The sequence below is a fragment of the Theropithecus gelada genome, chromosome 9 (assembly GCF_003255815.1).
Source record: "Theropithecus gelada isolate Dixy chromosome 9, Tgel_1.0, whole genome shotgun sequence".
Lineage (NCBI taxonomy): Eukaryota > Metazoa > Chordata > Mammalia > Primates > Cercopithecidae > Theropithecus > Theropithecus gelada.
The window spans coordinates 74301330-74328824 of NC_037677.1; the positions used below are offsets into that span (position 1 = coordinate 74301330).

Consider the following 27495-nt stretch of genomic DNA (forward strand, 5'->3'; position numbering starts at 1 on the left):
CATTCATGCTAAAAGCTGCCCTTGCAGATTCTGACAGCTAGAGGAATCCATTGAAATTGTGCTGAGTAGAGCACCTACTGATTTTGGTGTGCCATTTTGAAAACACAAAGAGCAACCATGTTCCTTGAGGAGTCACTTGCATTAAGGAAATGAAATTTAGTGACTACCATGCTTACTTTGTAGTTTAGTTATAAATACAAATTTCAGATTATGGAAGTTGGAATCTTTTTTAAATCAAACATTTGCAATGTAAAAGTAATCCATTGTTCTTTCAAGACAGTTTGGAAAACAAGTACAAAAAAGTACAAAAATGAAAAAATATGACCTAGATTGCAGTTTGCCTAGAAAAACAGCTATTGATGTTTTTCTTCATCTTCTCCTCCTCCTCTTCTTTTCTCTTCCTCTTCCTTTTAAGTGGATTTATAATTGACTGCCCTGCTCTTTAAAAAATAAAACATAATAACTTAAGTCTGCACATTTAGATAAGCCGTATTGGAGACATAATCATAGTAAACCCTGAAGTCGGTTTGGTGGGAATTTGTTTATAGCAAATCCACGGTGATGTTTCACTTGCGTGAGAAGCTTGGGTACATTCATCCCACCCACTGCTTGTCCAAGAGAGGTGGGGAGGAAACCTCAGATAACAGCTGAAAAATAAGTGGGATTTTGTGCCTTGGAAGTGAGAAAACTAGGGTCAATACACCATACTCAAAAGAAGCTTCAGGAGGCTCTCTGTTGAGTTGATTTGCTTTGGAATCCATTTGTTGGGATGCGATGAAGCCAACTAAGGGGTGCCAGCTCCAGACCTGTGAAAGCAGACTCTGAGCTCTGTCAAGGGACACAGATAGGTCTCTCTATAGGACATGAAAAAGGAGAAAAATCCCCCAGAATTCCTTTCCTAGACTCTATTTCAATTAAATAGAAAAACTCACTGTGTTCCATCTTGTAAGACTTTATTTTGAAGCATCAGATGCCACATATAGATCAACTTGTACAGATGATGTTACATGATGGAAGGGGAAAAACTCAGTGTATTTCCTGTGTCAAAGGAGAAGCAGCTCGTCATGATCCAGTGACGTGCGTCTTCTGGTTACCCACTGGGGACAAAGACCTTGCATGTTAAATTGAAGGACACTGGTGTGCTGAGACTGAGATACTGTACTGAGACTTTCTAGTTGTAATTGTGAAATGCACAGGTCTTTTTCTCTATGATCAAAACAAGAATTTGCTCGATGACTTAGGTGTTCTCCCTAGCTGAACACACAGCAAATGAATGAATGGCTAAGTAAACTCGTCATCCCTATGTAAGGAAGTTGGATGAATGTGGTAATGACAAGAAAGAAATGATTTATCAAGGAAACTTCCATTTTGGATAAAGAACATCAAGTTTGTCCAAAACTTCCATTTTGGATAAATCACATTAGGGCAAGAGAAGTTGCCCTGTTGTTTTCTTAAAGAAGCTTGTTTTAACTTTAATAATATTTTGGGCTGGGAGACAACAAAGTCTTGCTATTGAAGCAGGATATTTCCCTGACCCCTTCGCAGGAGTTGTGACAGTGGTGTCTCATTTACTCAGCCCACCACTCTCAACTCCAGTGTGGGAACTGGAGTGAACAAGTGCTGCCACCGGCTGGCTGCTTAGGTACTGGCAGGGAAGAACTCTGTGCTGGCCCCATAGCAGCGTTTAGGTGGGGGTGCCTGTAACTCCTGAAGCCCCAGAGGGCGTATTACAGTACTCTTTTAGTTCTGCTGTCCGTGGACGGCTTAAGTGTTAACAGTTCAGTGGCCCCTTGCCTTTTTGCGTGAGTTGGCTGCCCTCCACCAGCGAGGGCAAAGGGCCAGTGTGACAGCCTTTTGTATCTGCACTCGTAGCTCCCGAGCTCTTGTCTGGCATCCAGGAAAAATGAGGTTGCACGAATGAATTGAAGGATGGGAAATATGGGGGATTTTATTGCCGATGAAAGTGGCTCTTAGTGGGAAGGGGAGCTGAAAGGGGGATGGGGCAGGTAGGTAATCTTCCCCTGAAGTCTGCCTGGATTCTTCTCCAAAGTTACGCCGCAAGCTGTCCCTCCAAAGTTACGCCGCAAGCTGTCCCTCCAAAGTCAAACCACTTCTCTCTAACCTCCAGCTGTAGTTCCGTCTACCGGCTGAGTCTGGGTTTTTTTGTTTGTTTGTTTGTTTGTTTGTTTTTATAAGCATTGGGTGGGTTGGGACAGGGCCATGGGTGGTTTAGGAAAAGGCAACATTCGAGTGGAAAAACAGGGATATGAATTCTCACTTTGAACTGTGGTTTCAGGCTTTTTGGCTTGAGGATAGGGTTTTCCCAGGGACCTGCCCTTTTCTGCCTAGAATTTCTCTGCCCCCCTGTCCCTGTCACTGTGTTGCCCAGGGTGGTCTCAAACTCCTGGGTTCAAGCAGTCCTCCTGCATGAGCCTCCCAAGTAGCTGGAATTACAGGCAGGCACCACCACACCCAGCAAGATGCTTATTTTAGGTAATAGTCTGATGGTAGCCACTGATCTGATAGTATATTTGCAACAGTTACAGATGTCATTTCTTTCCTAAGGCATTCTCCACTGAACTGTTGATGTAGTAAAAGAATGTATACACAATACTGTGAAACTTGCTTTCCCTCAATGGCAATTGTCTGTTAAAAGAATTCCCTTGAGTAATGAACCCAGTATGCAAATTTCTGTAATATTATGTTGATGGCAAAGTGATGAAAATGTTAAGACCAGAAACGGTATTAATCTCAGTAATTAAATGTGTGTCTATTTAAAAAGTTATTTCTCATTGAAAGCAATATTTATTGAACTGATGATAAGTTATGAAATAGTATCATTTTCATGTTAATAATGGCATATTAATATTGTCCTGAAATTATATCAGTTTCAAAGAACAAATGTAATTCTTACAGGAACATAATTTTTTAGAAGAAAAAAGATGTAAGCTGTATTAAGGTTATCTCTGTGCTGTCCGGAAAATTCTGTCTTCCAAATAACTGAACTTTCACTGTCATTTATTCTTCTGAAGGTTGATTGGCTCATTCTATATTTTAAATATGTCAGATAATACCGTACTAATGGATTGCTGTTTTTGAATGTACTATTACTTCAGTTACACTAGGAAACTCAGTTTTTTTAAGATTAAATATCTATTTTTTTCTATTATAAAAATAGCAGATGTTGATTAAGAAATTGGGCAGGCCAGGAAAAAATAGGAAGATATATTATCAACAGCGTAACTTTCACCCAAAGGACAGTCATATTTATCTTGCTGTATAGTTCTTTCTGATTTTTTTGTGTGTATTTTTCCTTTTGCCTGTATTTTAGATGTATGTAGGCAAGTTTCTTTTCAATTATAACTTTGACCTTGTAGTCTAGAAAGTGACTGCTCTTCCTCTCCCTTTTCCTTGCTCCTCACTGGCAGACCTCTTCGGCTCTTTCTGTTCTCAGCATTGCATGGGCCGTGTGATGACCTAGAACTTGTTCTTAAAATTCTGAAAGCAATCACAGCTTGATTAACCAAATAGACACCTGGGAGGACTCTATGGTCTATGAACACCTGTCTTAGCTTATCTGTAACACAGACTGACTACTTGTTTTGTCTTTTTTTAAAAAGACAGTTTTCCAGAATGCAAGGGTCAGATGTCTTCCACCTTAGGAGAATTGCCAGGACTGAGCAACATTCCACTGATCACCTGTACAGACAGCTGACACAGACATTGCTCGTTTTACCTTAGTTGTCTCCATTGCTTTACTTTGTGAAGGCTTTGCCAAGGACCACTGTGGTTTGCTCTCAGCTATTTTCATGTCAGATGCACGTAATGTATTTTAATAGCCCCCTCACAAATTCTGTTAGTCATTCTTTCCAATATATAGGCACAATCTGGATTAACTCAGATGTGTGGGAAAATAGGATGGAATGAGGTAGGATCTCTTATTATCTCTGCTCTTGTAGTAGAAGCAAAACTGTGACCATTTTTCTGACTTTGATTTAGTTTTGAATAAGTATATATTTTGAAAATACATACTTATATTTTGCCAGGTGATGTTGATGTACCCGCAGGTCAGCACTTTGAACACTTGAACATCTATGAAATCACATAGTAAAGTGATAGGAGATGGGGCTAAGCTTTTAATGGCCTTTAGACATAACCTTTAGATATAACCTAACCTGGAAGGCTTTGGGAAGTTGTTGTGTTAAATCCTCAACACACTGTTGTGTTTTCTTAGGACTTGCCTCTTATTAAAAAAAAAAAAAAAAAAAATCTGTCCAGCTTAAGAGTTTGGTTAATGTGGGTCTTAAAGCATTCTGCTATCTTTTTCTTTCCTTTTTTTTTTTTTTTTTTTTTTTGAGACAGGGTCTCGCTCTGCCACCCAGTTTGGAGTACAGTGGCACAATCATAGCTCACTGCAGTCTCAAGCTTCTGGGCTCAAGAGATCCTCCTGCCTCAGCCCCTTGAGTAGCTGGGCCTGGAAGCGTGTGGCACTGCATCCGACTCATTTTTTATTTTTTTGTAGAGACGGGATCTCACTGTGTTTCCCAGGCTTTAAGTGCCTAGCAAACTTTGTGTTCTAATTATATGATAGCCTTTATTTCATAGGCTTCCCCTTCTCTTTATTATGCCTGGATTAATGCATGCCTTAGTTATAATGGACTGCTTTCCAAAATTTGTTTTATAAATCAGATGTTTGGGTTTCGAAACATATTTTCCCATAGTAATGATGATAATATGGTACTTAGACTAAAACCTTTCAAAGCAGATTGAAAAGTTTCACTAAAACCTTTCAAAATCCTATAACTGAGTATAATATTTAGCTAGAGTTCTCATCCGACTTTTTTGCCAAACATTCCTTACTCCCACCCCAGCATCGTAGTCCTCTTTAAATGGAAAAATGCAGTAGTAAGAAAGAACTGTGGTAGCATTGAGAGCCACCTCTCGGCTGCCCTACTCCCTTTCTGCTTCTTTGGGTGGTGGTCAGGATCTGTCTACTGAGAAGACACAGGTAGGACTGGCTGTGAATTCAAATAAGCCAGATGCATTTTTATATATTGAGTTTATTCATTGAAGAAGTTCTAAATTTATTTTGGGAACATAATAAGAACTCCTGGTCTGATGTTAATTAACCTGCAGTGAAAAGTAGAGCTACTCAAGAGGAGTAAAGAATTTGGCAGTTCATTGAACTGACTTAATTACAAAGCAGGCTTTCCAATGAATATTCAGCTCCAATGAATAAATCAGCTATATCCCTTGGTGCTGGGTGCTTGTGGAATAATCACAGTACGAGACTTGGGTTAGCCTGAGAATTAGATGTTTGGTAAGGGATGAGTGGGGTACATATTGCATGAACACCAATTTTTTTTTTATGTGATCAGATATTATTAGAAAGGATGTGGAAGGGAGATTATTACAGATAGAGACCAGCATATTGAAATCACTGTATCACTCAGCTTTTTACACCTGAAGCAAGAATTTCCAACTTATTACCCTGGAAACTTAACATGTATTATGAGATTGTGCAATGACCAGGACACTAAGCATTGAAAATCTATTTTTACTGTTTTATGTTCACTTTGGCTCTAAATATATAGGATTTGGAATTAGGTGGGAAGGAAGTGGTGGGGACACTGATAAAGAACTTATCAAGCCTGTAATCCCAGCACTTTGGGAGGCCAAGACGGGAGGCCAATCATGGTGGTCAGGAGATCAAGACCATCCTGGCTAACACGGTGAAACCCCGTCTCTACTAAAAAATACAAAAACTAGCTGGACGAGGTGGCGGGCGCCTGTAGTCCCAGCTACTCGGGAGGCTGAGGCAGGACAGTGGTGTAAACCCGGGAGGCGGAGCTTGCAGTGAACTGAGATCTGGCCACTGCACTCCAGCCTGGGCAACAGAGCGAGACTCCGTCTCAAAAAAAAAAAAAAAAAAACTTAAGGGGAAATTAACCAAGGGACTCAATATGATTTCTTCTAATTTCTCTGCTCTTTAATGTCAGCCAGAGCTCCTCAGCAATGCTGAAAAGTTGAGATTTTTAAAACTGAAAAAACAAGAGGCCCTGCTCTTTGCAGGGTTAAAGATAATATAGAGTCCTATAGCACTGCCAGTCTATGTAATGAAATACGGTAAGTCCTCACTTAACATTGTCAGTATAGTTCTTGGAAACTGGCTTTAAGTGAAACAACATATATGAAAATCAATTTTACCAGAAGCTGATTGATATAAACAAGAGTTAAGTTCCTGTGACATATTTCTGGTCACAAAAACATTATCACACTTCTAAATAAAGACCCGACGTAATTCTAATGTTAAACATTGAAACAAATGTGAGTTATGCATATATTAAAGAAAGATTAATGAAAACCATTAATTACCCCATTTTTAGTGAATCAGTGAGTGATGGTCATAGTAGTGATCTGTTAAATCAAGGATAAATGTTTGCAAAGTAAAAATTGTAAGGAGCACCTCCTCCCAACTCACAGTTCAAAAGCAAATAGAAACAATTACAGCGGCTTGCTGAACACTTGCATACTGCATCATTGATTTTCATGCATTTGTATGATTGGCATATACTTTATGAATTTGTATTTTATAATAATTTGTACTCATTCATTTTCTAATGTGCTTATTCCAGTTCAGATCAAGGGTGGCTGGAGCCTGTCATGGCAGGTCAGGGCACAAAGCAGGACCCAACCCTGGACAGGGCACCAACCCATTGCAGGACACACTTATACACACACTCTCACTCACTCCAGAGGGACCATGTAGACATGCCGATTGCACATCTTTGGAATATAGAAGTAAACTCGAGTATCTGGAGAAAACCCTCACAGACATAGGGAGAACATGTGAACTCTATATAGACAGAGGCCCCACTGAGAATCTGCTTTTTTCTTCCCCCCTCGTCAACGTTATAATAACAGGACGTTGAACATTCAAGGACCTACTGTACTTGAGAATCCACACTGCTGAGCTGGGGCCTCCTGTGTTGCCTGCGTCGTGGAAATAAATTAGTAGAGCAAATTGGGACAGCAAACCCAGGTTTCACACCCAGAGTGCCCGGGTTTGCTGAGGTGGGCAGTAGATAGCTGGTAACTCTACCAACAGATGCCAGGAAGGAGCCAAGACTCACATAGAGCTCCACCATGTTTCCTGATCTTGTCTGTTTCCAAAATTGCTCATAGACTCCCTAAACTGCCCTTATTTCCCTGGCATCAGCTACCCCCAACTCTGCTACTCCCAAGTATTGTTGGCAAAGGAGATAGGCCCACAAACCACAGCATGATTTGCTCTAAATCCATGTTTCCCTCAAGTTGCTCTGTAATTGCTGGTTGGACAGGACCCAGCAATTTTGGCTGCCATGGTGACCAATATCCGTTCCTGTCTTGGTGATATGACTGCCTGAGTCATGTCGTCTTGCAGGCTAGTGGTTTCCTCAGTTTTAAAATGATGATTTGCCTTGCTGCTTCTAGCTCTAAATATGTGTGACAGAACTAGCTCTGACTGAAGACAGCTACTGTCTTGACACTGGGCGGGGAATGACAGAATGGGTAGGCCAGAAAGGGACCTGAGGCATCATTCAGGCCAAACTTCTCATTTCATAGATGAGGGCATCGGGGCTACAGCAGCTGAGTGACCTGCTCAGAGTCACATGCCTCATTAGTTATATATGGGTAAAGACAGCTTTGTCTTGATTTTGCTTCTCAGAGTTACTGATTAGTGTTACGAGTATTTACTCTAAAAGTAATTGAGCATGCATTTCTCCACTAAACATCATACTGCAAAATGATGCCTGCTTGAATTTTTTTCTTGCTTATCAACTATCTCTACCTCCTATGATGCTTTTAAACACTGGAATTGGGATCCTTAAAGGTAAATGCCTCATAGTTATTTGTTTAAATAAACATAATTCTGAGGCTAGAGGCAGTGGCTTATGCCTGTAATCTCAGCACTTTGGGAGGCCAAGGCAGAGGATTGCTTGAGGCCAGGAGTTCAAGACCAACCTGGGCAACATAGCAAAAACTCATCTCTCCAAAAAGAAAAAATGAGCCAGGTGTGGTGGTGTGTGCCTGTAGTCCCAGCTACTTGGGAGGCTGAAGCAGGAGGATTGCCTGAGCCCTGTGGGTTAAGACTGCAGTGATCCATGATCGTGCCACTGCACTCCAGCCTGGGCAACAGAGCGTGAGACGTCTCAAAAAAAGAAACGAAATGAAATGACTGTTGATTGTACTTCAAAGCTTGGCCAAAAAGTATGATGAATGCAGAGAATCACGAAGTTTAATAGGAGTTATACAAGGGTTCCAGAATTTCTCATTGTTGCTGCAGGTAGGAACTGTTTAACATTCTGAGGAGCATTTGCACGTTAATGGGGTCCCAACTTTGCAGCACAATATATTTGACTTATTTTGACACCCTGCACCTCCCCCTTTTTGCCCTTGAATTTCTCTTCAGAATCACATTCTGCCATGCAAAAACAACATATTTTGAAACTCTGTTTCCAGTTTGCTATGTAATCATGGCTTATTCACTTGTCAAATAAGCCCTCTAATACATATTGATGGCCTATAAGGTGCCAGATGTTATTCTAGATACTGGGGATACACCAGTGAATGAAACAGACAAGACAAGTCCCTTGTAGAACTTAACATTCTGGAGGGCTGGAACAGAAATGGAACGGATATCCAAATATAGTGATTATCATAGCCAAAAAGTGTTGAGTGCTTTCTAAGTGCCAATTAATTATCAATGGTTTACCTAGATTTACAAATGTAATGCTCACTGTAATCATATGAGCCAGACATTATTTTTGTCCCTCATTTTGCAAATGATAAAATTATATCTGGTTAATTTTCTCAACATTTTCTAACTAGTGATTGATAGAGCTGGGATTTGAACCTAGCCATTTGGCTCGAAGTCTATGATCATAAGACAGAAGTGTAATTACAGGAGTCTCCCCCCAATGCATTGGCTACTGTTTTGTGACTGTACGTAAGTTTGTAGGAAATATTTTAAATATTCAAATGGCCAGTTGTTTCTACAGCTATTTTTATGGCTTTCAGAGAAAAGCCTAGAGCTCTGTCATCATATGAGAGTGTGCTTCCCATCTGCTTGAGACCTCCTTTTTTCTCTAAATTTAGAACGTGATGATACCATTATCCTTATATCATTTCCTCTCAGGTCTTGATTGTTCAGGTTCTAAGGCAGCTGATTTTATGCATATTCATTCTGGTTCAGATGTGGAACAAGTAGCTGCTCACCTTCATGTGGCTGTCCTGTGCTCCTGTGTGAATATGGGCGAGTCTTTTGCTCTCTGTGAGCTCCTTAAGGACCTTGGGTGGTGTTGGTAGTACCAGTCATCTCAGGGGATTGAGATTGGTGCTTCTTAAGACTAAGCTACCAAGAGTTTCAGAAAGGGGAACGTCATTTGGCTGTAAAAATAAAACCACACTTTGGATATTCTGATGTTTGATTGCTTTAAAAGACTACATTTTATTCATCTTTTTGGTTCTGCCTTATGTATACACACGGGATCTTTGGATGAGGAGCTTGCCTCTGTGACCCACTAAGGAAATGTGAAATCTATTAACATCGTTGTGCAATCAAGAATAATTTGTTGACTCAACCGATGAAATGGTGAATTGCCACTGGTTGAAGAAATAACATGGAGACAGTAGCACAGGCTCTTTGCATTAAGAAAATTTTGTTTTAATTGTTTAATATGTCAAGTACAGAGAATGATAGAACACATGTCCTCTACTCATTGCTATGAAACCTTATTGCACTTTCAGTCTCTCTTACCAGCCCTCTTTTTCCACATATCTTTTTTATACTATTTCACAAGTATATAATTGTTTGATTTACTGTCTTGACTCCCACTAAAAGGAAGATCCATGAGGGCAGAAATTCCTGACTCCTTGGTTCACTGCTATGTCCCCATTATCCAGTCATTGTTCTCAGTATTTACTACAATATTGATTAATTGAATTTTCCCATGTTTGCTTCATTGAAATAGAACACTGTTGGGGTTCCCTCCCCAACTGCAAAGCCTCCCTCCAAATCAAATTTTCTTCTTTCCGTAAATCCTTAGAGTAACCAGTATTGTGGATTTGGTGTTTATCATCTTTTGTGCATGTTTTTATATTTTAGTACATGTTTATTTATCTCCATTAGCCAGTATGTAGAGTTGTTTGGGAGCTTTTAAGAGTTGTTTATATAAATAGTAATATAACCTTTCTGACTTCTGTAAGAGACAAGCCCGGAAGAGTAACTCTAAGCCTGGAACTGTAAGGGACAAGCCCAGAAGAGTCCTGATATGACTACTACACCAAACTCCCCTAAAGACCTCTCTGAGGAGGACTTTCCACATGCCTCGAATAAATGCGGAAACAAGGAATGCATTTCATGTACCAGACAACAATTAAGCATTAACATCCGAGAATGAAACTGTCTAGTTTTTTTCAAAGTTTAAGAACTAGAGGCACTTAATATGTTTGTGCCAGAAAATTGGCCACATGCTTGCAGTTTTCTCCAAGAAAAGGGGTCCTAATTGTTCAATCAAAAAATATATTAACAAAGTATAAGTGGCCTGACATTTTGGCAACACTTTTTTCCTTCCTTTAGTTGAGACGGGAGAAGATTGACCTTGAAAATACATTGGAACAAGAACAAGAAGCACTAGTTAATCGCCTCTGGAAAAGGATGGATAAGCTTGAAGCTGAAAAGCGGTTTGTTTAGTCTTGCTGTTCAATATAGGGTGTGTGTGTGTGTGTGTGTGTTGCTGTTCTGGGTGTGGCTGAGGGATAGCAGTAGGACACCTTAATTCTTTGGTGATGCACATCATTTTAATTGGCCAAAGGAAAAAATATGTTGAAAGCCTTCTGAACTATTCCCATGTTGGGCACCTCTTTATTGTTTGCTATCATACTGTCCCAGTAGAATTTATTTTCATTTGGTGTTACAAGGCTATGATTAGTCATGCTGCTGTTGTTCACCTTTAAAGTCTTTTCAAGGATGGTTGCAATTTCAACTTTCCACCTTATTGAACTGGCTTCCTCAGTTGTTTTCTAAAGTATATAGGGAATACTATGTACTATTATTTATACATCTCTGGAATTTACTTTATTAGGAAGCCTGAGATTTTAATAGTAAAATTGTTTTAAAGCCTACTGTAAAGAAATACCTTTACATACTTAAGACTAGGATTCTTTGTGTAAAATGTATATACTTTCAAGTGGAATGTCACTCAACAGCAAACATTTCTTAAACCCCTTTGTGCAAGATAGTTAGGCCCTCGTTTTCGAGCACTGAGTACTCTGGGAGTGTATGGGGCAGGGCTTGTAAGAATGGGAAGAAGATTCTGTATGTGAAATGTGTGTATGGGTATAAAAAATGAGTTTTTAAAAAATGGTCATTAATCCATTTCACCAAGATCTTTTGTTTGCTACCCAGAGTCTTTCCTCCTTAAGTATTTGGTTTGGATGCATATTTGTAATTGTTTTGAGTTCATGTCTACATTTGCAAAATATAGGCATACCACATAGCTTTAATAAAAGTGAAAATTAGAGCTATATCTATAAGAAATACTTGTATAATCATATCCACTGTGCTTTGCTGATATGTATTATTGTAGCAATACTAACAAGTTGAATTATGGAAAGTCACTCTATGTAATAAATGCAGGAACCATTATAATATTTTAACACACTATTTTTCTCAAGGGTAGACCTGGATAGAGGTAACTCAGTTTGCTCTTGGACAAACTCAAAGGTACAAAGTAAAAACAAAACAAAAACCCCAGCAGCTATGGAAAGGGATTTAGAGATCTGTTGCCAAAGGAAGACTTTGTAGAAGGCAGTTGGAGGTTTTACATGTATTAGTGCCAAATTATTGGATTGAACAGTATGGAAGTTTTCATTTTGTAGATCAAAACCATTGAATATCATCATTCAACATAAAAATAATTGGTAAAGAAGGTGGCACTTTTAATTATTAACCTGATAATTCTGGTTTTGTTTTTAACTTTTTACCTTTGCTGTGCCCAAAAGCAAAGGGCACCTAGTCCAGTTTGCCATGCCCTTGCAATTAGTTTTGCAGGAGGGAATTTTAGAAGTTGAGTCTCTATGTTACTTTACCCTCCAAGGAGATTCATAGTATCTTAGAAGATAAGAAAGTGGAATTTCCTCAGCATCTTCATGCACTAAACCCAAGAAGTTGAACATTGAGTCAGCAGATAATTCTAAGTGCATACTGTATTCCAGGCATAATTATCAGATCCAGATGTTAAATAAAGACTTTTCAGTATTGTTTAATTACCAGTAGTCATTTAAAAGGAAAAAAGGAGATTAGAATCAGCTCTGCCCTTTGGCCTGAGATAAGAGCAGACCAGATAAGAGCAACCAGAAGTTTGATGTAAAATGGGCAGAGGAATTAAGCAACCCTGTGAATTCTGGCAGTAAACAGGAGCTTGCTTTCAAAACAAACCTGCCAGCTAGTGTGTTGTTTTGTCTTTTCAAGGAAAACTGTTTGTCATTGTTGAAATGTTTCTTTTCAATGAAGAATCCTGCAGGAAAAATTAGACCAGCCCGTCTCTGCTCCACCATCGCCTAGAGATATCTCCATGGAGATTGATTCTCCAGAAAATATGATGCGTCACATCAGGTTTTTAAAGAATGAAGTGGAACGGCTGAAGAAACAACTAAGAGCCGCTCAGTTACAGCGTACGTAGCCTCTGGTTTCACTAGTTTTATGCCCGTAGAATTAATGACTTTACCAAATATAGGGTATTACCAATATTGAATTACCATTGAATATGCAATAATTAAATTCATATATTACTGATGCATGTTTACCTAAGTTTATTATCCTGGAATGGATTCTTTTTTTTTTTTTTGAGTGTTATAGTAGGGGAGAACAAAACCATTTAGAATACTTCCAGAAAATAATTCAAGTAATTTCAGCAACATCCAGGATCACAGGTAACATTTTAAATCTTCTCTGCCATGTTTATCTCTAGGACTGTGCTGACAAAAATATTGCAGCAGACCTCAAAGCACTTTCAAAATATTAAGGCAGAGAGTAGTTTACCTTCCTTACTACTACATTCAACCTTAGCTGACATTTGTTCATGCTATTTGAAGAGTAAATGCTTTTGAAATGTATACTTAATATTTTGGAAGAGGCTAAGATGTTGAATTGAAAAATCAAAGGACTAGATTTCTGAATACTTGATTAGGTACCTGTGTAGTTTCTTGGGTCTCTCCTATTTGTTTGTTTTTGGCTGTTCAAATTTATTTTTTTGAACAGATAATTCAGTGAAAGGTATGCAGTGAAAAAAATGTGTCTTCCTCTCATTCCTAGTCTCTAGCCACCCTATTCCCACAATTTATACATTTATACTGTATTCTTCCAGATATATTTCTATGTAAACTTATTTATACAAATACAGTTGACCCTTGAACAACATGGGTTTGAACTGTGCTAGTTTACTTATATTGTGGAATTTGTTTTTCAATAAATACAGTTGTCCATTCGTATCTGGAGGTTCTGCATCCAAAACCAAAGATGGATGGAAAATACAATATTCATGGGATGTCAAATCTGTAGGTGTGGAAAGCTGACTTTTCCTATCTGTGGGTTCCTCAGGGCTGACTGTGGGACCTGAGTATGCACACATATTGGTATACTTGGGAGTCACAGGTTCTGAGGGACAGCTGTAGTAACACAATGAACACACTCCTTTTTACACCTTTCTTTTTTCGCTTACTATGCATTGTAGTTTTCCCCTGCCGATACACACAAAGCTGCCTTCATCCCTTATTTAAAGGCTGCATAGTATTTGATTGTATGGATATGCCATAATTCAACTAGTTCCATAGCAGTGGCCCTTTTTTGGTTGCTATGCTACAACCACAATGAACATTTCTGTACACATGTTTGATACCTGAGCAAGAACACCTTCAGGGTGGATTCCAGAAAGTGGATTTGTTGGGCCACATGGAATATGCATTTTAAAAAGTTCAGTGGTTCTTACCTTTGTTTTCTTCTCTGAAGTTCCTTACAAATTCCTGTGCCGTGGAGCATCTGGGATGGTGCATCAGCATCATCCTTGGAGCCTTTGAGAAATATGGTGTGGTACTTTGCTATTTCTGCTGTTAGAAATTACCACAAACCTAGAGGCTCAAAACAATACAAACTTACCATCTTACAGTTCTAAGATGGGACTCGCTAGGCTAAAATCAGGGTGTCATCAGGGCGGCCATCCTTCTGGAGGTTGTTGGGGAGCCTGTTTCCTCGCCTTTTCCAGCTCTAGAGGCTGCCTGGATTCCCTGGCTCGTGGCCCCTTCCTTGCAGTCGTACCACCCCACCTCTGCCTCTCTTGTTACATCTTCTTTTCACTCTGATTCCCCTGCCTCCCTTTATTAGGATCCTTGTGATTATGTTGGGCCCACTCTGATAATCTAGGATAATCTACCCATCTGAAGCGCCTTAACTTAATCACTTCTGTGAAGGCCCTTCTGTCAAGTGAGGTTAGTAGCAGTTATAGGTTTTGGGGATTAGCATGTGGACATCTTTAGAGAATCACGATTCTAGCATCATACAGGTTTCTGGGCTTACTCCATGGAGTAAAAAAGGGGCATATTAAAAATATATGTATAAGTAATCCTGATGTGAACCTCAGGTTGATAATTACTATGTGTGTTCATTCAGTGAAAATCAAATGAGATATATCAAATAGTTATAAAATATTAATTATTTTAAGATTTTTGAGTTTTTACCATGTGAGTACACAAATATCTTTCAGCACCTTCCTGAACTCTTTCCAGTGCTGTCAGTTTGCATTTTTCCTCCTCATTTATACTGCTCCATTGTGCCCCTAGCAAAAGTTTTAGAAGGAATTTGGGGAGAATTTATGCTTACTACTGTCTCCATACTGCACTGTTTAGCCTCTGAAGAGACTGCAGATACTAACAGAGGCATTTGTAAGTGCTATTTCCGATTTTGTGAGGACAGAGAAAGCTGAACTAAAGAAGCAGCAGTGGCACTTAGCTGCTTGCAGTGATTGGATTGGGCCTAAAGGATGTGTTAATGACTTTTCATCATCCATTCCTTGCATTCTCCTTAGGTTAGATGACCTGGGCCTCTTTTGGATGCAGCTGTGGGAGGTGGCTCCTCATCCTCCAAGCCTGACTGCATCTGAACTTGAACGTCTCTCTCAACAGTTCTCAGTAATGTTTGAATGTTGGCATCTCCTGGCCAGCTTTTGATAGACCAGTGGCTAGGACTTATCCTTGGAATTCTGACTTAATGGGCTTGGGGTATGGTCTGGGCACTGGTATTTCCTAACCATGAACTTGAAAGGGAATGCAAGCCATGTAGACCTTTGGATCATTTGGGAGCCACCTCTTTGGAATCTCTGTGGAAGTCATCCTCAGTTCACACCATCTTTGACTAAATAGAGTAAATCCTTACTTCACATCATCCTTGGGTTCTTGGAAACTGAGACTTTAAGTGAAACAACTTACTGTATAACCAAACCAATTTTACCATAGGCTTACTGATACAAAGAAGAGTTAAGTTCCTGTGGCATACATATGTTGTTTCACTTAAAGTCACAGTTTCTAAGAATCTGTGGATGATGTTAAGTGAGGGCCTACTATATTGGGAGATGGCTGTAGACCTGGGGAGATACAAGCTGTGGCCCCTAAGTACTAGGGAGCTCTGTGTGCAAGAGGAAGGAGGAGGACTCGTAGGAACAGATCCAGTCAGGTGATGCTGTGTGCCAGCAGGGGGCAGCCAAGGAATGCTCTGGTGACAACCTTCTGTGTATGAGTCTGTGACACCAAGAGGTGTTGGGCCTGGTGCCTTCTCTGTGCCTCTGTCTTCTAGGTCAATTGCTGAACTGCCAGGAAGTCTTCCCAGCCAGTCACTGCAGGGGACATTCTTATCTATAGATATATTGTTTAAGGATCCCCCTGCTGAGTTCCCAACCCCCCCCACCCCCGGCCACCCCAGTGCTAAAGGATTGCCATTTTCTTTGAAAGACAGTGTTCTCTGGTTATTGTTCTTGGAGCCTCACTAATCATTAATTCTGCAAAGGATTCCATGGCAGTCTCCAGCACCTTTCCAGTAAAAGGCATTATAAGATTCCTATTATGGAAAAGAAGGTCAGCGTGCTCTGACAGTCACCCTTCTAGTTCTAGAAACAGCAAATACTCCAAGGGGTCAATCTTTTGTTTCCTGTAGAGCTAAGTGAAAAATTCTGCATGCTTGCATATTTGGGATGAAATAATTTAATCGTTTATATTAAAAGTGTACTTTGTAAATATTTTCCCAGCATGCCTTCAATTAAAGAGATTTTTGCGTCTGGATTAGACAGCAGGGTTTCTGGCTGTGTTGAAACAGCCAAGGGATTTAGTGTTTAGTGCACGTAATAGTGTTTAATAATTTTGATATTTTTATTTGAATTTCTAAAATAAGGATATTCAAGAGCTTTTGTATATTCGGTAATGATGCTGTCTTGGAAACCATTGAATACTTATCAGAAGTATTTATTGGCTAAAATGTCAAACTTTTGTAGAGTTGCTTAAAACTAAAACTAATTTGATGGGCATTGAGAGTTGAAATAGAGTCAGTCTGTGGGAGAAAAATGCTCAATGTGGCATACAGCTCCTTCCTTCTTCCCTAAATTTGGACCGAACTGACAATATGGAACAGCAGCCTACAGGAAACTCTCTTAGATGTGCTTATGGCCACTCTGAATTTGTAACTGCTTTTCAGAAAAGATAAGTATATGGAGATTTTACTTTTCCCAAGTTCATTGACAAAGACAAGGAAAAGAAATGAAGCAAGAAGATGGGTAGACACCACATTTTGTATTAGATAATTCTGGTTACTTGGTAGCAGATTCTGCGTGAGATAAACCAGAAAGGAATGGGGGCGGCGGGGAGGTTGTCAAAAGAGGAAGGAAGACGTGTTTTTCTTTTTTTGGAAGGTTGCGGAGTATGGCACAGAATCTTGTGAAGAATAACCTCAGAAGGACAAGAGTTTTGATGGCTCCGGGGAACTTAGCTGGAGGAGACCCTGGATCCCCATAAAGATGTCAGTTCCCCATTTCAGATTCCTGGGAGAGGTGGTCTAAGTGGCTCAGCCTGGGTCCAACATCTAGTCCCGGAGCTAGTCAGCTCTGTCCTGGGAGATGGGTGCTGTAGCAGAGACCTGGATTTGTGGGGGAGCTCCTGAGGAAAGGGTATTTGTCATAAGCAAGATGCCATCCCAGGAGGTGCCAGCTATATACAGGTCTTCACCTGCCCTCTGTCGTAGCATGTGCGTGAGACAGGGTGACAGACAGCCACACATACCACAAATTAGACTTGGAAATACTAATCTAAAGTTTTCTGGTTTACTGTGTCAATGTCTATTCTCATGAAAAGAATGTTAACTGTTATCACATGTGTTCTAGTACAGTGGTTCTTGGTGTGCCACCACCGCTGTGCACAGCGGGGATGCCAACAGGTGTCACAGGTTCCCCTAGATGGCTCGCTGTGTCTGGAGTTGAGAGGCAGCCAAATTGAGGTCTGCCCGTGGGCAGAATCTGGGCCTCCCTCCTTTCCCAGCTCCAGCAATGTAGAGAAGAGCTCTGGTAGTGGCTACTTGTAGACACAGCTACAATTCCACCATTTCCTCGTCTACTTAAAGCACTTTAGAAAGCAAATGAGGGGGACTGACAATGCCTAACCTGCCAACACTGCTTTTATATTTTTTTCTAAATGCAAATCATTGGTAAACTTTTATACTTGAGATAAACTTTAAATCCATATCTCATCTATGTGCAGGAGAATGAGAAAGACCATCTTTTTTGTTTCTTTGTTTTTTGAGACAGAGTCTTGCTATATTGCCCAGGCTAAAGTGCAATGGCTCAGTATTGGCTCACTGCAACCTCCACCTCCCGAGTTCAAGGAGTTTTCCTGCCTCAGCCTCCCAAATAGCTGGGATTACAGGTGCCTGCCACCATGTCCGGCTAATTTTTGTATTTTTAGTAGAGACTGAGTTTCACCATGTTAGCCAGGCTGGTGTCGAACTCCTGACATCAGGTGATCCACCTTCCTCAGCCTCCCCAAGTGCCAGGATTACAAGTGTGAGCCACCATACCCGACCAGAAAGACCATCTTGTAACAATTCCCTCTGTCTATGGCATAGGGGCTGAACTGAAGTCTCCTTTTTTCAGATTTGGATATGATTGCATGAAACATGGTTTAATTGAAAACTCTGACTTTTCAGATTCAGAGAAAATGGCACAGTATCTGGAGGAGGAACGTCACATGAGGGAAGAGAACTTGAGGCTGCAGAGGAAGCTGCAGAGGGAGATGGAGAGAAGAGAAGCGCTCTGTCGACAGCTCTCCGAGAGTGAGTCCAGCTTAGAAATGGATGACGAAAGGTGTGTGCACGTCCTATGAGCCTTGTTTTTGTTTAAAAAATAAAACCCAGGTTCTACAGGGGTTTTCTTTGGTATCCTGTTAGGTGTATAAGGGGATAGCTTAAATATGTATTTATTGTGCTAATGAATGCCACTACATTATAACAGATGCTGAGAATGGGATAAAGATTGAACATTTTCCTTAAACACAAAATGATGAAAAAAATCACCTCTAAAATTATTTGGTGGGGAGAGAAATGGAGACAGCGTTATATTAGAGAAGCAGCAGAGTTTGCATTTGTTGTTGAATTAGTTTAATCCAGTGTTATATCTGTTTAAAGCATAGGCACATATTAATTCCTGTACTGTACAAGGATAAAGCAAGCTGTAGTGCAGCTCGAGGAAAACAGTGCATTTATAGGCTGAAAAGAATCAGCAGGGACACAGGTGGAGGTTGTTGAAATCCCAAGGACTTGTCTTAACACACTTGATAACTTTTGAGCCGTTTTGTAGCCACTTAAAAAAAAAATAAAACTAATGGATTGTATTCATCTGTTCAAACCTAAGCAGTGAATCCCCTCATTGCCCCACTGTGAGTGATCTGGAATGAGAGACCCATCCTTTGGTTAAGTAGCAGAAATGGTCTCAAGTGTTTGTGCCTCATCCAGTTCTCCTCCCTCTTCCTCCTCTCTAAACTTGGGATAAGGTAGTGGTAAGAAAACAAACAAATATAAATGGAAAAAAATGTTTAATCTGCGGAGAAACCCAGAAGTTAGAGAATTACATTTCTGCAAGGAAATTCTCCCTTCTGGATCAGGGATGCCCTGGCGTTACATGGGCCATATCTTAGGGTGAGAGGTAAGACTGAGTATTCTTGGGGGTCCCTCCAGCAGGACTGGGCATTTGGTGTCTGAAACCAGGGCTACTCATGGCTGTGACAAGTAGTACTGTCTGTTGATGCCAATACAAGCTGTCTGAAACATATAGACAATGTTAGCACATCCGCATTCTGTTTCTGTTATGGAATATATTTAGAGGACTAACAACACTGTTGATCAGTTTGCTGTGGACAGTGACATTATTGTTTAAAGAAAAATTTAAGATTATCTGTAATGAAAGTCTATATTTTTATAATGAGAAAAAAAGGAAAACAATAATGGTTGTCCTATTTTAAATACCTAAGTGTATGCCTCTTCATTGGGAAATAATAAAAGATTATTCTTTCTCAAAACTTTGCCTTATAAAACTACAGTTCCCTATTCTTTCTAAAATCTATATCCCTTAAGAACTATTTGACTAAAACTGCCAGCTAGAATACTAAATAGCTTATTAACTACCTTCAGATACAGATCATATATAGCATCTGGGACCCAGTTTGGGGTAAGATACACTCTAAGGAAACAATGTCTTCTGACTGCAGTGTCACTAGTGAAGCAGTTTCAGCCTTCCAGATAAATGTTTTTTTCCAGAACCGGTATTCATTTCAGAAAGTTTACCCTACCTTTTGTAGGTCAGATTATCCACAGCTGCCCAATAAATACTTTCCCTACTAGGAACAATGATACTACATTTGGGAGAAAGAAAATGGTCCAGCATTTAAGAGACCACAAGATGCCTCTTGTCTACTAGTGGATGTGTAGAGTACAAGAAGTTCCACCTGTTGCCACTAGGGTGGGTCGCTCGCGCAGGATGGTTTATCAGGAAGTCTGTCAAGCAGAAATTTCTCCTCGTCAGCGCTCCGTGCTCGTTTCACAGAGCATAAGCTGATGTTCCTGATGATCACACTTCAGCATTTTCGGGTCTGATGTGACTTCTGAATCCAGGAAAAAGGCAGACTCAGCATGGTGTGGCTAAGCGTGACCTGCTGTAGGTGTTCAGTACTCAAGTCTCATTAAATCCTAGTGTGTGACTGACTGTCTGTTAAGCAGGACTTGCTTGTAAACAGTTGATACTCAGTTCACGGGAATAAGTATCTGTAGGCTTTAATTTTATGACATAAATCTCAGAGGGCTTGCTTGGTTTTGAGTTTCAAATAACAATGTAAATGTAGGCACTAACACGTGAATATCTTTGTAACTCTTGGGACAGTGGAGGTGAATTCCAGCATAGCTGTTGTGTGGTGGAGGAAAAACTGGTCCTGTCTGTGGTGTGGTGCACCTCTTTCACCCGGCTTCTATCCTGAGCTAAAACATCCTAGATCTCCCAACTGGTACCCCTTGGAGTGAGGTTTGTCAAACAGCAGAGTGGTGTCACTCAGGAGTCCATTTTATAAATGCCTTCTAACTGTAACATCAATGTAAACTTTCAGGATTTTGACCTCAAGGTGTGAACCCCAAACATTTTCTCCTAAAAACTTTCTTAAGGACTATTTAAATACAGGGGGTTTTATCATTTCCTCCTCTCTCCTCTTAGGTATTTTAATGAGATGTCAGCACAAGGATTAAGACCTCGCACTGTGTCCAGCCCGATCCCTTACACTCCTTCTCCGAGTTCAAGCAGGCCTATATCACCTGGTGAGCATATGTCTTTGGCTATTTTGGTGACTGATTCCTGGTACGTTGAATAGACAACTGTGACTATGCTCCCTTCTAGTGTATAAAAATCTTGGAAACAGATAATAATTATGTCTTTTTCAAAAACATCAAAAACTCATCACTCTCAAGGCTAAGAGTCTGAAAATTTTGAGCATAAATGCTATAGTGTCAGCTGGTGGTTCTCTTTTTTTTTTTTTTAAATCTAAAAGGAATTTGACTTTAAAACACCTTTTTAAAATGAAGAATGTCTTTGACTATGATTTTCAGTGCTGATGGGTAGACAAAAAAGCCTTAGGTAGATTTCCAAGATGCATCATAGCACACCTTTTATGGGTTCTTTTACAATATTCCACATACATTAATCTCATTTTTGTCCTCAGAATAATTAATGTAGGCATCATGTTCCCCATGTTAAAATGAGGAACCAGCAATTCAGAGGGTCACTACTGGTTACACAGCCAGGAAGGGGCAAGGCAGGGCCTGTCTGTTTACAAAGCCTGTGTGTTCTTTCTAGCATGAGCTGCCTCCTGTTATTTCCACTGATTGGTGAGTGGGACCTGGCCCTAGTAGGCAGGCTGCAGAAGAGGGAACGAACTTCTGTCTGCTTCTGGCTTTGCCCTCACAGCCTTTCCCTCAAAGGCTTGCTTGTCTCCATCTGACCCCAGAAACTCTTTCCCGAGCTCTGTGGCTCAGTACCAGCACAGCGTGGGGCTCTCAGGCCAGGAAGACAAGTAACTGATCCAGTGAGAGAGAAAGAGGAAGCAGAGGGTGGAGTGGGTGGCCAGTGGAATAGGGGGAGAAAAGAAAAGGTGATGGGCCAAAGAATCGCATCTTGTTACCAAAATAATGAGACTGATTTTCTTTGGCTTGCTGATAAGCAGATTTTCAACGGAATTGGGAGAAAAGTGTGGAGGGAAGGGTGACAGAGGCAGAGTTTTGCAGCAGAATAGAATGGGGTGACTGCTTTGAAGGATGGCAGCATAAAGTTTTTATAAAGTGAAACAGCTTTGCATCAGGATAACAAAAGTTCACAGCACTGTGCTGCCGTTAACTTTTTTTTTTTTTTTTTAAAGAGGCAATCAAAAGATAAAAGTCAAAAGTCTAGTACAAAGGGAGGCCGCCTTTGTACTGATGGGCCAGTGTGCTCTCTGGTGTCAGGCAGGGGTAAAGATGCTGATTGCAAAGCAGAAGGACTTTCTATCAGAGATCAGTGGCGCGATCATCACAACTTGTTCTTGCCAAAAGGATGTTCCCAAACCTGTTTCTTCCACCCTCCAGTGCCATTAAATCTCTCTTCAGAAGCTTCTCTTCTAGCTGCCTCTCAGTTTTCCCAAAATAGCACTTGGGTTTCATTACCATGATAAAGGTCTTTTTGGCCTTTTGATTTATTGATGTAAAAGGAAGTCATGAGTCAGGAAGAAGTAAAATGGAGGATTATTTCATTATTTTGTGATAGTGATGCTGATTCATATTAAATATAATTTAATACCCTGTTTGATTTATTTAAACCTAAAGCCTTTGAGGCATGTAATTTCCGATTGATTAAAAAGATTGTTGCAATCGTTGAGAAAAGAAAAAGAACGAATGTCAGACCTTGGTTTGGAATATTCCTTATATTTTAACAAAGATTCTTCAGAAAAATCTTACTCTATTTACGTAATTTTTACTTTCACTGTGCCTGTACCTACATCAAGTGTGAGGCTTGCTTGGATAGGTAAGCTATTTGACTTTTCTTAAACTATGTCATAAGTAACACCTAGATTTTTTCCTTACAGCTAGCCTAAATGAGAATATTTTTATCCTGTTTTAAATTCTATAACATCACCAAAGGAGATTTTATCTATTTGGCAGCAGAATTACTCTATTCTGATCTAGTACATTGTAGTGCTATACATAGTGGTAGTAGATCACCAAAATCTGAATATTCCAGTTTTCTTTTCACATTAGTTTTTATTGGAAACATTTGTGGCTCTGAGTATTAAGAATATCTAATCACTTCCTTAGTGGAAATACGCTGTTTGAATAGCATTCATTTCCATTTTAAACATATTGGCTCTGAATTTTCCTCCCTTTCTGGTTGACGTTGGAAATCTCGTGTTTTCACTAACTTGTTGAAGTATTGGAAATTACATATTGAAAATGTACTTGAAAATATATAACCTAAAACTAAGAAAGAGTATCATCTTTATTATATTTGGACTGCTTTTATGAATTATATATAAGAAGAGTGTTATCTTTTCAGGTTGTCCATCATTTTATGCAGTGTAATAAAGGACATTCTCAGCCTGTTTTGATGTGTCTGAATTAAGGATAGGTGATAATGAGATCTAAAAAATAGGTCTGCACCATCATAGCAATGAACATACCCCACAGATAATGGTTTCGAATTCCTTTCGCCAATTGAAAGAACTAGAGCTATTTGGAGAAATGAATATTTCTAGAGCTGGGGCACAGAATGTATGAGATGAGCTGGGTGAGATATCTTGTAGTGCAAAAGAAGTGCCCAGACAACAAAGTGATGAGGGTATGTCAGAGGGATACAGGAGCGCCCAGACACCAAAACTGGAACAATTTGAGCAGTATTAATTACTATATTATAACATTATTTAACATAATAAAATATAATTCAAACATCAAATATCCAAATTCCATACTTATATGAATAAATGACGAAATAAATAAACAAGGGAGAAGACACAAATCCTCACGGAGAGCATTCCAGATAATATATGTAGATATTCTATCCTCAAGGAGGTGGAAATAACTCTACTCCTTAAATGTGGGCTATGCGACTGTGGGGTCAAGTGTAAGATGAAAACCTGGCAAAGGAGATTAGGAAGTTGCTACCAGAAAAGTGGAAAGAAAATTGATATATGATGTCACTGAGGTCAAGGCAAAGAATTTCACCAAGAAGGGATTGTTCAGCTGCAAGGTCAAGTAAAATTAGGAGTGGAGATCTGTGATGGCGACTGGCAGCACAGAACTCACCGCTGACCTTAGCTAGAGCAGTTTGTGATGGAGTGGTAGGGACAGAAGCCAGATCAGATAGAGTTAAAGAGGATATTGTATCTAAATTGTTTGAATTTTAACAAGGAAGATGTTTTCATATATAACTTGTATGTGTCAAATAGGAAGAAAAGGTGCCTGCCTTTAATTTGTTTCCACAATTTTTTTTTTCTTTAGCAAAGATATATTAAAACTTGGGGGCTGGGCGCAGTGGCTCACGCCTGTAATCCCAGCACTTTGGGAGGCCGAGGCAGGCAGATCACAAGGCCAGGAGATTGAGACCATCCTGGCTAACATGGTGAAATCCTGTCTCTACTAAAAATACAAAAAATTAGCCGGGTATGGTGGCAGGTGCCTGTAGTCCCAGCTACTCAGGAGGCTGAGGCAGGAGAATGGCGTGAACCCTGGAGGCAGAGCTTGCAGTGAGCTGAGATCGCGCCACTGCACTCCAGCCTGAGCAAAAGAGTGAGACTCCGTCTAAAAACAAAACAAAAAAAAACTTGGGGCAGTCAGAAGGGTATAATAAACCAGAAATAAAATCCAGAATTCTTTCATCCAAAGGCAGTGTTAATGTTTTAGTGTTTTCAGGTGTCTCCTATCCTACCCCTTGCAATTTTCCTTCAGGTAGTTGGTTCCATACATATTATGAAATGCTTTTGTGTCTTGTTTTATATTGCTTAATGTGTTTTCTCAGTCATGAGTCGCTTTTAATTAATCATTTTTTAAATTTGCAGTCTTGACAGTGAAATAAATCTTAGAATTTTGGCTTTTGTTAATACATTTCCGTATCAAAGCAAAAGAAGTTTATTCCAGCAAAGACTTGATATAAAACCATAGGACTATACTTAGAAAGCTGGTGTTTGTGGTTTGGCAATGTCAACTTAGGTTTTGGTGGGGAGGGGTTATCCTTTATTGTATTCCTGGGTCAGAGGGTGAAGATGCATGATAATTAGAACTTAAGGAAAAACAAAAATCAATAGTACATGGTTTCCAACCTCTAAGAGCTTGTAATCAACAGCAGGGCCTATAGAAGTAAGTTTAAAAAAAAAAAAAACTTTAATACAAGGCTAAATGTAATAAATTGCATAAATTTTGTATATTTTATACCCTTTAAAAAGTTATGTAGTTAAACAAATGGCAGTATGTCTATTCAATGGAATACTGTTCAGCAATAAACAGATTATTGACGCTTAGAACAATTTGGGTGGATTGCAGGGGCATTGAACTGAATGAAAAGACCTAATCTCAATGGGTTACCTACTATAAGATACCATCTCTACAACATTTGCAAAGTGACAAAATTATAGTGATAGAAAACAGATCAGTCATTGCTAGGTTAAGATTAGGAGGAGGATGGTTGAGCTGTACACATGCATAGGCACACAAAGAGCACACATGGAAGCTGATGAAATCCAAACAAAGTCTGTACCTTAGTAACTAGTATTATACCAATGTCAATTTCCTAGTTTTGACAATGTGTTATTGTTATATAGGGTATAATCAAGGGAAGCTGAGTGAAAGATAACGTGGGAACCGTGTAATATTCTTGCAGTTTCTTGTGACTTATAAACTATTTCAAAATAAAAAGTTATAATAATAATTTTTTTAAACCCAAGGCAAAATAGTTTAAAAAGAGGTTCAAAGAAGAGAGAGTGACCAGCTTAGAGAGCTTTTGAGATGGGCTTTGAGAGGAGTTAATGAACTAAAGCATATCAGACCTTACTTTTGCCAGGCACTCTGGAAGCATTTTGTGATATTATCTCATTTCATCCTCATGACAACCTTGCAAAGTAGCTACAGTATTCCCATTGAACAGCTCAGGAATCTAAAGCACAATGAGATTAAGGAACTTGTCTACTTAGTGCCAAGTGTCAGAGCTAGGATCCAACATAGTCTGGCTCCAGACTCTGTGGTCCTTGCCTTCTGCAAAGGATGAGTGAGGTGCTGATTGGCACTGGGAACAGGAAGAAGCTATGGTAAAGAAGACATTCTCAGGCTAGGGCACACCATTAACAGAGGCATGGAGGTCTGAATCAAGAGCAATAAAATCACTGTGGTTCTCTTCACAGCTGCCCTGGGGTCCAGCTCCCTGGAGAGTCTGATTCATTGGTTTGGGATAAGGCAAACAGAACTTTGATATTCACTGTTGAGAACCACTGACCTGGAGCATCAGAATATAGTTTGAAGCCAAATGCAGAAGTCTTGATAACAGCTAGAGAAGGAGATTTTTTTTTTTTCTTTTTTTTTGAGATAGAGTCTTGCTGTGTCGCCCAGGCTGGAGTGCAGTGGCACAATCTTGGCTCAGTGCAACCTCCGCCTCCTGGGTTTACACAGTTCTCCTGCCTCAGCCTCCCCAGTAGCTGGGATTATAGGCATGGACCACCACACCTGGCTAATTTTTTGTATTTTTAGTAGAGACGGGGTTTCACCATGTTGGCCAGGCTGGTCTCAAACTCCTGACCTCAAGTGATCCACCCGCCTCAGCCTCCCAAAGTGCTGGGATTATAGGCATGAGCCACCATGCCCGGCCAGGACTTTTTTTTTTTTTAAATAAGTAGGCAATACTCATAATTACCCTTCAGAAAAATTAACTCTGTGATAACCAGAAAATTGACTGTATTTTTTTAAAATGAACTGAATCCCCTATTTGGAGACAAGGATCCACTATTTTGAGACAGAGTCTTGTTCTGTCGCCCAGGCTGGAGTGCAGTGGCACGATCTCAGCTCACTATAAACTCCACCTCCCAGATTCAGGCGATTCTCCTGCCTCAGCCTCCTGAGTAGCTGGGATTATCGGCACACACCACCACGCCCACCTAATTTTTGTATTTTTAGTAGAGATGGGGTTTCATCATGTTGGTCAGGCTGATCTTGAACTCCTGACCTCGTGATCCACCTGCCTCAGCCTCCCAAAGTGGTGCAATTACAGGCATGAGCCACCGTGCCCAGCCCACTTTTATATTTTATTGCCTTTCTCTTAAATGTAATCACTTTCATAAGAAATAAGATTTTATTCTCCAATGTTATTTTAAAGAAAACAACTTCTTTCTTTTCCCAGATTAGAGTAAAGTTCTTGTGATTCCAGTAAATACCACATTAAACAACCACTTAGTTCCCAAAGACTTGTCCGTTATCCCGGACCTCCATTATGTAAATGTGGATAAAACTCCACAATTAGAAATGGAAATATGTCAAATAGAAAGCATCACTAATTGATCATCAAATCACAAAATAAACTTTTAGTATTAGATGTTGAGGGCACAGAAAAGTCCTGTGATAATAGCACAACTAAAGGAAGGCTTGGCTGAATATCTCTGTCATGGAAACAAAAAAGACAGATGGAAAAGCATACTTAACAGCTTCTTGTTTTTACGTAATTCAGAAAAGCAGTGAGTAGAGTTCACATTGCTTGGCCTCTAATAGCTGATAGTAGGTTCAGAGTGATTGTCCATAGGTGATTTCTATCCACATTTCCCCAAAGAGCTCCTTTGTTTTCCCTTTTCACTTTGCCAGTATGGAGCCTACCCCGTGCTAGGTATTGT

The 27495-nt window shown here is 39.9% G+C and overlaps 1 protein-coding gene across 1 annotated transcript in view; it reads left to right on the forward strand.

Annotated features, from left to right (window-relative positions):
- Window positions 1-27495, forward strand: part of CCDC6 (coiled-coil domain containing 6) — a 119431-nt gene that overhangs the window by 83515 nt on the left and 8421 nt on the right. Inside the window, exons 4-7 of the mRNA XM_025397120.1 lie at window positions 10622-10725; window positions 12557-12717; window positions 18278-18434; window positions 20826-20926. Of these exons, the coding sequence (XP_025252905.1) occupies window positions 10622-10725; window positions 12557-12717; window positions 18278-18434; window positions 20826-20926 (523 nt within the window). The remainder of the gene's footprint in view (window positions 1-10621; window positions 10726-12556; window positions 12718-18277; window positions 18435-20825; window positions 20927-27495) is intronic.